General features: G+C 37.0%; 1 protein-coding gene across 1 annotated transcript in view; it reads left to right on the top strand.

Moving 5' to 3' along the window:
- Positions 1-13,639, top strand: part of PKP2 (plakophilin 2) — a 91,133-nt gene that overhangs the window by 23,605 nt on the left and 53,889 nt on the right. Inside the window, exon 4 of the mRNA XM_065939384.1 lies at positions 1,606-1,741. Within this exon, the coding sequence (XP_065795456.1) occupies positions 1,606-1,741 (136 nt within the window). The remainder of the gene's footprint in view (positions 1-1,605; positions 1,742-13,639) is intronic.

Consider the following 13,639-nt stretch of genomic DNA (forward strand, 5'->3'; position numbering starts at 1 on the left):
CTGTTAACTGAAATGAATCAGTTGTAATCCTCTTTGACACCATAGAGAATCCTAGGTTACTTTTAAGGCATGTCTTTAGCCGCAATCCTAAGGTGTTCCATCCTCAGTATGGTTTCTCTGAGGTGATACTTTGTCATCGTTGTTGTTCAGTCACGAAGTCATGTCGGACTCTTTGTGGCCCCATGGACTGCAGTATGCCAGGCTTCCTTGTTCTTCAGTATCTCTTGGAGTTTGCTTAAATTCATATCCATTGAATCAGTGATGCTGTCCTAACCGTCTCATTCTCTGCCCCCATCTTCTCCTTTTGCCTTCAATCTTTCCCAGCGTCAGGGTCTTTTCTAATGAGTGGGCTTTTCCCATTAGGTTCAAAGTATTAGAGCTTCAGCTTTAGCGTCAGTCCTTCCAATGAATATTCAAGTTTGATTTTCTTTGGAATTGACTGGTTTGATCTCCTTGCAGTCCAGGGGACTCTCAAGAGTCTTATCCAGCACCACAGTTCAAAAGCATCGATTCTTTGGCACTCAGCCTTCTTTATAGTCCAACTCTCATGTCCATACATGACTGCTGGAAAAACCATAGCTTTGACTGTATGGACCTTTGTAGGCAAAGTAATGTCTCTGCTTTTTTAATATGCTGTCTAGGTTTGTCATAGCTTTCCTTCCAAGGAGCAACCGTCTTTAAAATAAATAAATAAAATTTAAAAAATGAAAAAGGAAGTACAAATACACCTTGGTAATAGGCTGCCTAAACTTTGTCACCCTCCAGGCAGAAGTAAAAGGGGAAGGAGAATTAATGCCATTTTTGTGAGGCATTTGGGAGTTATTGTTTTATTCATAGCAATTTTATTTATTCTCTATAAATTATCTTCTCAGTATCAAACTATATCAGATTTTGTCAATACTGTGTGAATTTGCAATTAATAGAGGACAAAGTATGTTACTTAGCTGTAGCTGAATGTCATTTCATTGGTAACAGAATGTTTATTAAATTGTATTTAAAAGGGGCTTTTTATTAATATTATTGCATTTAACCATTATCTTTCCTGTTGGATTCTGTCATAACTTATTTTAACCAAACACACTCAGTTTTCCTGGCTTATACTGTTTATATACTACTATATTCATTAAGTAGTAGCACTTTTAGAATGCTTCTTTTAAAACTTATTCTCAGGTGTAATAACAGATTTTGAGCAGCTGTGAGAAAAACCTAATAAATTTTTGAGGGTAGGTAGGTATTTAACTTTCAGGTGTGAGATTACCAAGGTAGGGATAATTTTTAATTTCTGTGACCAAATTTCTTTTAAATTTCATTTCAGTTACATTTATATTTCATGTGAGACATATATGTAACTTAAATAGAGGGAGGTTTCTTCTCAATTCAGTGGTGTCCTCAGAGGCTATTCTGACCAGAAGTGGAGTGTTTCTGCTGCTGGCTTCCTGTACCTTCTGACCTCAGAAGCTAATTTTTCCTTTGCCTGAACAGGAGCCAAGGCTCAGATGTTCTAGGTGCTTCCCGATATTAGCCAGGTTATCCCCTGGAGGATCAAGTTGACAGGCAGGAGGGAGCAGGTTTGGAATCTTGCTGAATCTGTGATTGTTTGTCTAGGAATGTAGACATGGAGATGACTCTGGAGCGAGCAGTGAGCATGCTTGAGGCAGACCACACGCCACCGTCCAAGATTCCTATTGCAGCTACTTTCATACAGCATGAATGCTTTCAGAAATCTGAAGCACGGAAAAGGGTGAGTATATCATCTCAAGTCTGGTGCAAAACAAGCATACTTTCACATCTATTATGGTGATCCTGCAAACTGAAACCAAATTTAATTTAATATTTGAAATTAATGAATTATTTGTGGGCTTCCCCTGTGAATCAATTGGTAAAGAATCTACCTGTGATGTGGGAAACTTGAGTTTGAACCCTGGGCTGGGAAGAGCCCCTGGAGAAGGGAACAGCTATCCACTCCAGTAATCTGGCCTGGAGAATTCACAGTCCATGGAGTCCCAAAGAGTCGGACACGACTGAGTGACTTTAACTTTCATTTTTTTCATGTCAATCATATCTTATTTTTAAAATTAATTAATTAATTAAAAATAATCTTTTATTGAGACCTTTTAATCTAAAAATATATACTGATTACCAAAAAAATTTTATGCAATCCAGAAAATTAGAACATAAATGACTACATGTACCTCTCCCTTCTCTGTCTGACCTCTCCCTTTAGAACCATCTCCAGAGACCATTGTTTGAGGCAGTCTGTGTACTTTCAGATTTTTTTGAGAGAGAAGAGGGGAGAGAGAGAAAATGAGTATACATTTTAGGCTATTGTTTTCTATATTTAAAAAATATATTAAATGTGAGCAATGTGTTCTAAGTTTTTATTTTCCCTAGTTTCTTTAACATTACATCAGTGACTCAATGAATAACTTTATACATTTATCTTTTGGCATTTCCACCAGTGTTGCTATAGGACAGATCCTCTAAGATGGAATCAATAGGTCACTTTGTTTTAAATGGTACATTTGTGGGGGGTGGGGGGAAATCATAGTTTGAAAAGGTACGCAGTGAAAAGAAGTTTTTCTCTTACTTCAAACCCCAGTCTAGGCCTCCATCTCCCTCTTTTTCTCTCAACCTCCCATTCTCTGTCCTCCTCCTCCCCTTCTTCTCTCTTTGTCTCTCACATCAGTTTTAAGGTATCTTTCCAGAGTTAGTTTATGCATGTAGAAGCAGTTATTGGATGGGTTGATTGAATATCCTTTTTGTTTTAAAATAAAATCACAAATGGTAACAGGTTACGTACAATACTCAGTACTTTGTTTTAATTTAACACTATATCTTGGAAATCTTCAGTATATATTAGCCCTACCATCATTCTTTAAACTGCTACATAGATTTTTTTAAATTTATTTCTTTTTAATTGGAGGATAATTACTTTACAGTATTGTGTTGGTTTCTGCTATACCTCAGCATGAATCAGCCGTAAGTATACATATGTACTCTCCCTCTTAAACATCCTTCCCACTCCATCCCACCCCTGAGGTTGTCACAGAGCACTGGATTTGAGCTTCTTGTCTATTTTACATATGGTAGTGTGTATGTTTCAATGTTAACTCTCAATTCATCCCACTCTCACCCTCCTCTACTGTGTCCTCAAGTCTGTTTTTTATGTCTGTGTCTCCTTTGCTGCCCTGCAAATAGGTTCCCATCAGTCCCATCTTTCTAGATTCCATATATGTGTGTGTGTGTGTTAATTAAAACTGCTACACAGAGTTCTCTTGTATAAATGCACTAATTTTGTTTGTTCAGTTTTTTAACAGTTTTATTAAGGGTAAAAATGACAAAATTTTTGATACATGTTTTGATGCAGTGAAGCCATCATCACAGTCAATACAGTGAGCAAATTCATTACCTCCAAAGTTTCCTTGTGCCCCTTGGTTATCAATACATCCCACCCCTCCACAACCCACTTCCCATCCCCAGGCAGTCAATGATCTGCTTTCTGTTGCTATAGATTAGTTGAATTTCTAGAATTGTATATAAATGGTGTCATAGAGTTAATATGCATTTTTTCTGTCTGAATTCTTTTACTCAGCTTAAATCTTTCAAGGTTATATGTATCAAAAGATGTGTGTGTGTGTGTGTGTGTGTGTGTGTGTGTGTGTGTGTGTGTGTGTGTGTGTGTGTGTGTGTGTGTGTGTGTGTGTGTGTGTGTGTGTGGCTGAGCAGTATTTTGTTTTGTGGTTACCATAATGTGTTTATCCACTTACCTGTTGATGGGCCTTTGAGTTTTGGCTATTACAAATAAAGCTGCTATGAACATATGTTTACAAACAAATGTTTTAATTTCTCTAATGTAAATACCTTGGAGTAGAATGCCTGGATGATATTGTAGTTGTTCGACTTTTTAAGGATTTGCTAAACTGTTTTGCAAAGTTACTATACCATTTTACATTGCCATTAGCAATGTATGAGAGTTCTGGTTCTTCTATGTCCTAACACTTGATATGGTCAGTCTTGATTAGAGTCAATAGGTTTGTAGTAGTATTTCATTCTGGTTTTAATTTGCATTTTCCCAATGACTAATGTTGAGCATCTTTTCATTTGCTTGTTATCTATATATTGATACCTTCTTTGGTGAAATGTGTTTTTAGATCTTTTGCCTATTTGTTATTTGGGTCTTCTGTTTTCTTATTATTGAATTTTGATATTTCTTTATAGATTCTGGATATAAGTCTTTTTTCATATGTATGATTTGGAAATATTTTCACTCAGTTGTGTTTTGTTTTTTCATTCTTTCAACAGTTTTAAATTTTGATGGAGTATAAGTTATCAGTTTTTTCCTCATGGATCACACTTCTCATTGTATATCCAAGAAATCTTTCTGTACTCAAAAGGTCACAAAAATAATCTATATTTTCTTCCAGAAGTTTTTTTAAGTATAAGTCTTTATAGTTGAATAGTCCATTTGTGGTTAATCTTTGTATATATTGCAAGATGTTTACCAGAGTTCCTTTTGCTAAAATATATATATCAATATATGCAATTGTTTAGGCAGGATTTGTCAAAAAGATTACCCTTTTGGTACTGAGTTATTTTTGTACTTCTGTTGAAAAGGAATTAATCATATACATGAGTTTAATTCTGGACTATGCATTCTATCCCATTGACCCCTATCTTTATACAAATACCATACTGTCTCAATTACTATAGTTTTATATTAAGTCTTGAAATTAGGTACTGTTAGTCCTCTGACTTTGTTCTTTTTCAAATTATTTTGGCTGTTATAGGTTTTTTTTTGCAGTTCCATTTGAATTTTAGAAACAAGCTTGTCGATTTCCAATTTTAAAACCAACTGTTGGGATTTTGTTTTGAGGTTGCATTGAATCTGTAGATCAATCTGTGGAAAACTGACATCTAAACAAGTCTTCTGACCTCTGAACTTGGTATATTTTACCACTTATGTTAGTCTTTAGTTTCTCTCAGCGGTGTTTTTTAGTTTTTACTCTAGAGATCTTTCATGTCTTTTGTCAGACCTGTCCTTAAAGTACCATATTTCTAGATGCTTTTATAAACGGTCATGATTTTTTCATTTTAACTTTTTATAGTTTAATGATAGTAGATAGAAATTCAATTCATTTTATCTATTTATTTTGTATGTGTGTTATTACTCAATTTACTTATTAGCTCTTGTAACATATTTATAGATTCATCACATTTCTACATAGAAGATCATACCACCTGCAAATAAAGACAGTTTTTTTTTTCCTTTCCAATCTTTGATTTTGTGCTGGCTAGAACCTCCAGTACAGTGTTAAAAAGAAGAGCGGATATGTTGTCCTGTTCCTGATCATGAGGGAAAGCATCCAGCTGTGCTTTCATTCTAAGTATGATTTTTACCTGTAAGGTTTTCTGGTTGTTTTTCCTTTTTTTGAGGAATTTAATTTGGGGGATTTTTGTTTTTTTTTTTTTTTTTCTTTTTTTTGGAAGAAAGGAAAAGGCTTATACTTTAATATTCTTAATAACAGTTTTTCCTGCTTTTTGTCTTTTTTTTTTAAAATTGAGATATAATTGGCATATATTAATTTTAGACATACAATATAATGATACTATATATGAAAGTATTGTGCAGTGATCACAACAGTAAATCCGGTTACCATTCATCACCACACATAGTTATGAGAATTTATTTGTCATGAGAAGTTTTAAAATCTACTGTCTAGCAGCTTTCAAATATGCGGTACCGTATTATTAACTATAGTCATCAGGCTGTACAGTACATCCCTGGAACTATTTATTTTACAGCTCTAAGTGTGTACCTTTTGACCCCCTTCACCCAGTGTACCCTCCCTCAAACCCCCTCCCCAACCTCTGGCAACTGCCAACCTGTTCTCTGTATCTATGATTTTGTTTTTGTTTTGTTTTGTTTGTTTCTTAGATTCCAGATGTGAGTGAGATCATAGGGTGTTTGTCTGTCTCTGACTTATTTCACTCAACATACTGCCTTTAAGGTCTATTCATGTTGTTGCAGTGACCGTAATTGCTTCCTTTTTATAGCTGAATAATATTCTGTACATATATGGAATATATGTGTGCACACACACAGACCCCACAACTTCTATATCTGCTCATTCATCAGTGGCCACTTACGTTGTTTCCATGTCTCTATAAATATAATGTTGTAGTGAACATGGGGATTCATCTGTCTTTTTGAGTTACTGTTTTTGTTTCCTTAGGATAAATACCTATAATTAGAATTGCTGGATCATATGGCAGTTCTACTTTTCATTTTTTGAGGAACCTCCATACCATTTTCCAAACTGTGCCAATTTACATTCCCACCAGTAGTGCACAGGGTTTCCTTTTCTCCACGTCCTTGCCAGTGCTTTTATTTCTTGTCTTTTGGTGATAGCCGTTCTAACAGGTGTGAGGTAATCATCTCATTGTGGTTTTGATTTGCATTTCCTTGATGATGAGTGATGTTGTGCATCATTTCATGTATTTTTTTGGCCATCTGTCTGTTTTCTTTGGAAAAATGTCTATTCTTGTCCTCTTCCCATTTTTTAATCAGGTCGTTTTGATGTTGACTTGTATGAATTATTTGTACATTTTGTATATTAACCCCTTATCAGACGATTTGCAATTATTTTCTCCCATTTACAGGTTGCCTTTTTTATTTTTATTTAGATTTTTTTTTGGATGTGGTCCATTTATAAAGTTATTAGTGAATTTGTTGTAGTGCTTCTGTTTTATGTTTTAGTATTTTGACCACAAGGCATGTAGAATCTTAGCTCCCCAGCCAGAGATCAAACCCATACCCCTTGCACTGGAACATGTAATTGTAACCACTGGACCACTATTTCTGCTTTTGTTGCTTTTTTCTTCGTGTGTCAAATCCAGAAAATCATCACCATTACCAAGGTCAAGGAGCTTACAGCCTATATTTTCTTCAGGAGATTTATGGTTTCAGGTCTTAACATTGAACTCTTTAATCCATTTTCATTTGATTTTGGGGTATGGTATAAGATAGTTATATTAAACATGTTTGGAGCTAAGTTGTCCACCAGGAAGGGATAAGGAGCAAACTTGTCAAGAGCTGCACTTGCTGCATGTATATTTTCAACTCCTGTAGAGGACTAATTATCCCAGGAGCTGCAAGCACATCTAGTACATCTTAATTTGATCACAGTAACCTGTGACAGTGGAGAACAGCTAATCTTACCTATTCCCTAAGAAAGGTTTTGCAGCTTGCTATATCTGACTGGAGAATGGACATGTTGGGTTTTTAAAGTCATGCCTTTGGGTGCTCTGGGCATCATAAGGTGGTAGGAAGGGATTTTTCCAGCCCTTTACAACGTGACCAGCAGTCACCCTTCCGGGGGAAAAAAATGGAAACACAAAATTAGATACTGTAGGACATTTTCATATACTTATTGATGTCTATGAATGTTCAATAATTTGATTCAACAAGTTTTGGGTTTTCTGGTACTGAAATAAATTTCTGAAAATCTAGGAATAAATGTATTAAATACTTGCACAAAAACTGTGTTTCTTCAGAGGCACCTAAAAATACATTATCAATATAATTTTAGCTAAAATACAGCTGCTAAGTTCTTAAACTGCCTTCTATCAACAGATAAAGTGGTAAAAATCAACAAAATACTTATGTTTCTGCATTTTATGTGTGCTGTGCTTAGTTGCTCAGTCATGTCCGACTCTTTGCAACCCCATGGACGGTAGCCTCCCAGGCTCCTCTGTCCATGGGGATTCTCCAGACAACAATGGAGTGGGTATCCTATCCCTTCTCCAGGGGATCTTCCTGACCTAGGAATCGAATTGGGGTCTCCTGCAAGGCAGGTAGATTCTTTACCAGCTGAGCTACCAGGGAAGCCTGTTTCTATGCTTTCTACTACAATATATGTATGTATGTATGTATGTATGTATAGTATATATATATATCGGAGAAGGCAATGGCACCCCGCTCCAGTACTTTTGCCTGGAAAATCCAATGGACGGAGGAGCCTGGTGGGCTGTAGTCCATGAGGTCGCTAAGAGTCGGACATAACTGAGCAACTTCACTTTCACTTTTCACTTTCATACATTGGAGAAGGAAATGGCAACCCACTCCAGTATTCTTGCTTGGAGAATCCCAGGGACGGGGGAGCCTGGTGGGTCTATGGGGTCGCACAGAGTCGGACGCAACTGAATTGACTTAGCAGCAGCAGCATATATATATATATATATATATATATATATATATATATATATATATAATCAGTCAGTTCACTTCAGTCTCTGAGTTGTGTCCAACTCTGTGACCCCATGGAATGCAGCACACCAGACCTCCCTGTCCATCACCAACTCCCAGAGTCGGTGATGCCATTCAATCATCTCATCCTCTTTCGTCCCCTTCTCCTCCCGCCTTCAGTCTTTCCCAGCATCAGGGTCTTTTCAAATGAGTCAGTTCTTCATATCAGGTGGCCAAAGTATTGGAGCTTCAGCTTCAGCATCAGTCCTTCCAATAAATATTCAGGACTGATTTCCTTTAGGATGGACTGGTTGGATCTCCTTGCAGTCCAAGGGACTCTCAAGAGTCTTCTCCAACATCACAGTTCAAAAGCATCAATTCTTCAGCACTCAGCTTTCTTTATAATCCAGCTCTCATATCCATACATGACTAGTGGGAAACCATAGCCTTGACTAGATGGACCTTTGTTGGAAAAATAATGTCTCTGCTTTTTAATATGCTGTCTAGGTTGGTCATAGCTTTTCTTCCAAAGAGCAGGCATCTTTTAATTTCAGGGCAGCAGTGACCATCTGCAGTGATTTTGGAGCCCCCCAAAATAAAGTCAGCCACTGTTTCCACAGTTTCCCCATCTATTTGCCATGAAGTGATGGGACCAGATGCCATGGTCTTAGTTTTCTGAATGTTAAGCTTTAAGACAACTTTTTCACTATCCTCTTTCACTTTCATCAAGAGACTCTTTAGTTCTTTTTCACTTTCTGTCATGAGGGTGGTGTCATCTGCATATCTAAGGTTATTGATATTTCTCCCATCAATCTTTTTTTTTTTTTTTTTTTTTTTTTTTTAGTTGGAGGCTAATTACTTCACAACATTTCAGTGGGTTTTGTCATACATTGACATGAATCAGCCATAGAGTTACACGTATTCCCCATCCCGATCCCCCCTCCCACCTCCCTCTCCACCCGACTCCTCTGGGTCCTCCCAGTGCACCAGGCCCGAGCGCTTGTCTCATGCATCCCACCTGGGCTGGTGATCTGTTTCACCATAGATAATATACATGCTGTTCTTTCAAAACATCCCACCCTCACCTTCTCCCATAGAGTTCAAAAGTCTGTTCTGTACTTCTGTGTCTCCTTTTCTGTTTTGCATATAGGGTTAAAGTTACCATCTTTCTAAATTCCATATATATGTGTTAGTATGCTGTAATGTTCTTTATCTTTTTGGCTTACTTCACTCTGTATAATGGGCTCCAGTTTCATCCATCTCATTAGAACTGATTCAAATGAATTCTTTTTAACAGCTGAGTAATATTCCATGGTGTATATGTACCACAGCTTCCTTATCCATTTGTCTGCTGATGGACATCTAGGTTGCTTCCATGTCCTGGCTATTATAAACAGTGCTGCAATGAACATTGGGGTGCACGTGTCTCTTTCAGATCTGGTTTCCTCAGTGTGTATACCCAGAAGTGGTATTGCTGGGTCATATGGTAGAGCTTGTGCTTCATCCAGCCCAGCATTTCTCATGATGTACTCTGCATATAAGTTAAATAAGCAGGGTGAAAATATATAGCCTTGATGTACTCTTTTCCCAATTTGAAACCAGTCTATTGTTCCGTGTCCATTTCTAACTGTTGCTTCCTGACCTGCTTACAGATTTCTCAAGAGGCAGATCAGGTGGCCTGGTATTCCCATCTCTTTCAGAATTTTTCACAGTTTGTTGTGATCTACATAGTCATAAGCTTCAGCCTAGTCAATAAAGCAGAAGTAGATGTTTTTCTGGAACTCTTGCTTTTTTGATGATCCAACAGATGTTGGCAGTTTGATCTCTGGTTCTTCTGCCTTTTGTGAATCCAGTTTGAACATCTGGAAGTTCACAGTTAACGTACTGTTGAAGCCTGGCTTGGAGAATTTTGAGCATCACTTTACTAGCATGTGAGATGAGTGCAATTGTGTGGTAGTTTGATCATTCTTTGGCATTGCCTTTCTTAGGCATTGAAGTGAAAACTAACCTTTTCCAGTCCTGTGGACACTGCTGACTTTTCCAAATTTGCTGGCATATTGAGTGCAGCACTTTCACAGCATCATCTTTCAGGATTTGAAATAGCTCAACTGGAATTCCATCATCTCCACTAGCTTTGTTCATAGTGATGCTTCCTAAGGCCCACTTGACTTCACATTCCAGGATGTCTGGCTCTAGGTGAGTGATCACACCATCGTGATTATCTGGGTCATGAAGATCTTTTTTGTACAGTTCTTCTGTTTATTCTTGCCACCTCTTCTTAATAGCTTCTGCTTGTTAGGTCCATACTATTTCTGTCCTATATTCTGCTCATCTTTGCATGACATGTTCCCTTGGTGTATCTAATTTTCTTGAAGAGATCTCTAGTCTTTCCCATTCTATTGTTTTCCTCTATTTCTTTGCATTGATCACTGAAGAAGGCTTTCTTATCTCTGTTTGCTATTCTTTGGAACTCTGCATTCAAATGGGTATCATCTTTCCTTTTCTCCTTTGCCTTTTGCTTCTCTTCTTTCCACAGCTATTTGTAAGGCCTTGTCAGACAACCACTTTGCGTTTTTGCATTTCTTTTTCTTGGAAATGGTCTTGATCCCTGCCTCCTGTACAGTGTCACAAAGCTCTGTCCGTAGTTCTTCAGGCACTCTGTCTATCAGATCTAATCCCCTGAATCTATTTCTCACTTCCACTTTATAATCATAAGTGATTTGATTAGGTCATACCTGAATACTCTAGTGGTTTTCCCTACATTCTTCAATTTAATTCTGAATTTGGCAATAAGGAATTCATGATCTGAGCCACAGTCAGCTCCCGGTCTTGTATATGTGTGTGTGTATATATATATACATGTATGTGTGTGTGTATATATATGTGTCTGTGTGTGTATATATATATATATACACATCATGCATATATATTGGGCTTCCCAGATGGCTCAGTGGTAAAGAATTCACCTGCAATGCAGGATACGTCAGTTCAATCCCTGGGTTGGGAAGATCCTCTGGAAAATGAAATGGCAAGCCACTCCAGTATTCTCACCTGGGAAGTCCCATGGACAGAGAAACCTGGCAGACTGCAATCCATGGTGTTGCAAAAGAGTCAGACGTGACTTAGTGACTAAATAAGATAGTGGTACAGTTACATTCTTTTGCATGTGGCTGTGCAGCTTATGCAAAATCTTTTATTATGTATTCTTGGCTCCTTTGTTGTAGATCAATCAATTATAGTGTTTGGATTTACTTCTGGGTTCTCTAATCTGTTCCACTGATCTGTATGTCTGTGTTTATTTCCAATATCATACTGTTTTGATTATTATAGCTTTTTAATATAGTTTGAAATCAGGGATGCATAATGCCTTCAGCTTTGTCCTTTTTTCTCAAGATTCCTTTATCCATTCAGGGTGTTTTTTGTGGTTCCATATAAATGTTAGGACTGCTTGTTCTACTTCCATGAAGAGTACTATTGGAATTTTAATGGAGATTTCATTGAATCTGGAGATTGCTTTAGATAGTATAGACATTTTAATGGTATTAATTCTTCCAGTCTGTGATTGTGGAATATTTTTCCTATTTGTGTTTTCAGTTTCTTTCATCCATGCCTTATAATTTTCAGTGTACAGATCTTTCATCTCTTGGTTCAATTTATTCCTAGGATTTTATTTATTTATTTTTTGATACAATTGTAAATGAGATTGTCTTCTTAATTTCTCTTTCTGATAGTTTGTTATTAGTATATAGAAATGCAACTGGTTTTCATATATTGATTTTGGATCCTACAACTTTACTGAATTTGTTGATTAGTTCTAATAGTTTTCTGTGATGTCTTTAGGGTTTCCTATCTATAATATTGTGTAATCTGCAAATAGTGACAATTTTACTTCTTCCTTTCTAATTTGATGCCTTTTATTTCTTTATATTGCCTAACTGCTCTGGCTAAGGCTTTCAATACTATGTTGAATAGAAGTGGTGAGAGTGGACATCCTTATTTCTGATCTTCAAGGAAAAGCTTTCAGTTTTTTACCATTAAGTGTGATGACTTCCCTGATAGCTCAGTTGGTAAAGAATCTGACTGCAGTGCAGGATATCCTCCTTTAATTCCTGAATCAGGAAGCTTCGCTGAGAAGGGATAGGCAACCCTCTCCAGCATTCTTGGGCTTCCCTGTGGCTCAGCTGGTAAAGAATCCACCTGTAATGCAGGAGGCCTGGGTTCGATCCCTGGGCTGGAAAGATCCTCTGGAGAAAGGAACGACTACCCACTCCCAGTATTCTGGCCTGGAGAATTCCTTGGACTGTATAGTTCATGTGGTCACAAAGAGTCGGACATGACTGAGCGACTTTCGCTTTCACATTGATGTTACCTGTGGGTATAGACTTTTCATAAATCACCATATCAAGTTGAACAACTTCCCTTCTATCCCTAATTTAATAGAGTTTATTTTTACTAAAGGGCTTTCCTGGTGGCTCAGATGGTAAAGAATCCTCCTGCAATGTGGAAGTCCTGGGTTTGATCCCTGGGTTGGGAAGATCTCCTGGAGTAGGGCATGGCAGTCCACTCTAGTATTTTTGCCAGGAGAATCCCCATGGACAGAGGAGCCTGGCTGGCTACAGTCCATGGGGTTGCAAAGAATTGGACATGACTGAGGGACTAAGCACGCAGAAATTTTTACTAAGGAGTGACTTGAATTTTACCAAATGCTTTTTATACATCTATTGAAAGATTTCTGGGTTTTTTAATTTTGCTAATATTGTCTGTTACTATTATTTTTTTTTCATTTATTTTTATTAGTTGGAGGCTAATTACTTTACAATGATTTTTAAATTTATCCCATTCCTATGATAAAACTCACTTGGTCATGATGTACTGTCACTTTTTATATTTCTTAATTAGATTTACTAAAATTTTGTCAAGAAATTGCACAGCTAATTTATAAATGATATTAATCTGAAGTTTTCTTATAGTATCTTTGTCCAGCTTTAGATTGAGGATTCTCCTAGCCTCATAGAATAAATTGGAAAGTGACCTCTCCTCCTGAAAGAATGTGACTGGGCTTGGTACTCTTTCTTCCTTAAATGTTTGGTAGAATTCACCAGTGAAACTGATTTTACCTTTAAGTCTTATTTGTGAGGTTATTAACCATAAATTTAATTTAACTGATATGGGGCTATTTGGACAGTCCGTTTCCTCCTGTTGAACTTTGGCAGTTTATGCTACTCAAAGACCAAAATCTTTGTTCATTTTGTCTAAGTTGTTCCGTGCTCTTCATTTCTTTTTATAAATATCTTCTGATGTCATTTCCCTTTGCCTGAATAATTTTTTAAAACATTTATTATAGTACAGGTATTCTGATGATTAACTATTTTAGCTTTTGTATATCTGAGAAGG

Source organism: Muntiacus reevesi, chromosome 1 (genome assembly GCF_963930625.1).
Source record: "Muntiacus reevesi chromosome 1, mMunRee1.1, whole genome shotgun sequence".
Classification (NCBI taxonomy): Eukaryota; Metazoa; Chordata; class Mammalia; order Artiodactyla; family Cervidae; genus Muntiacus; species Muntiacus reevesi.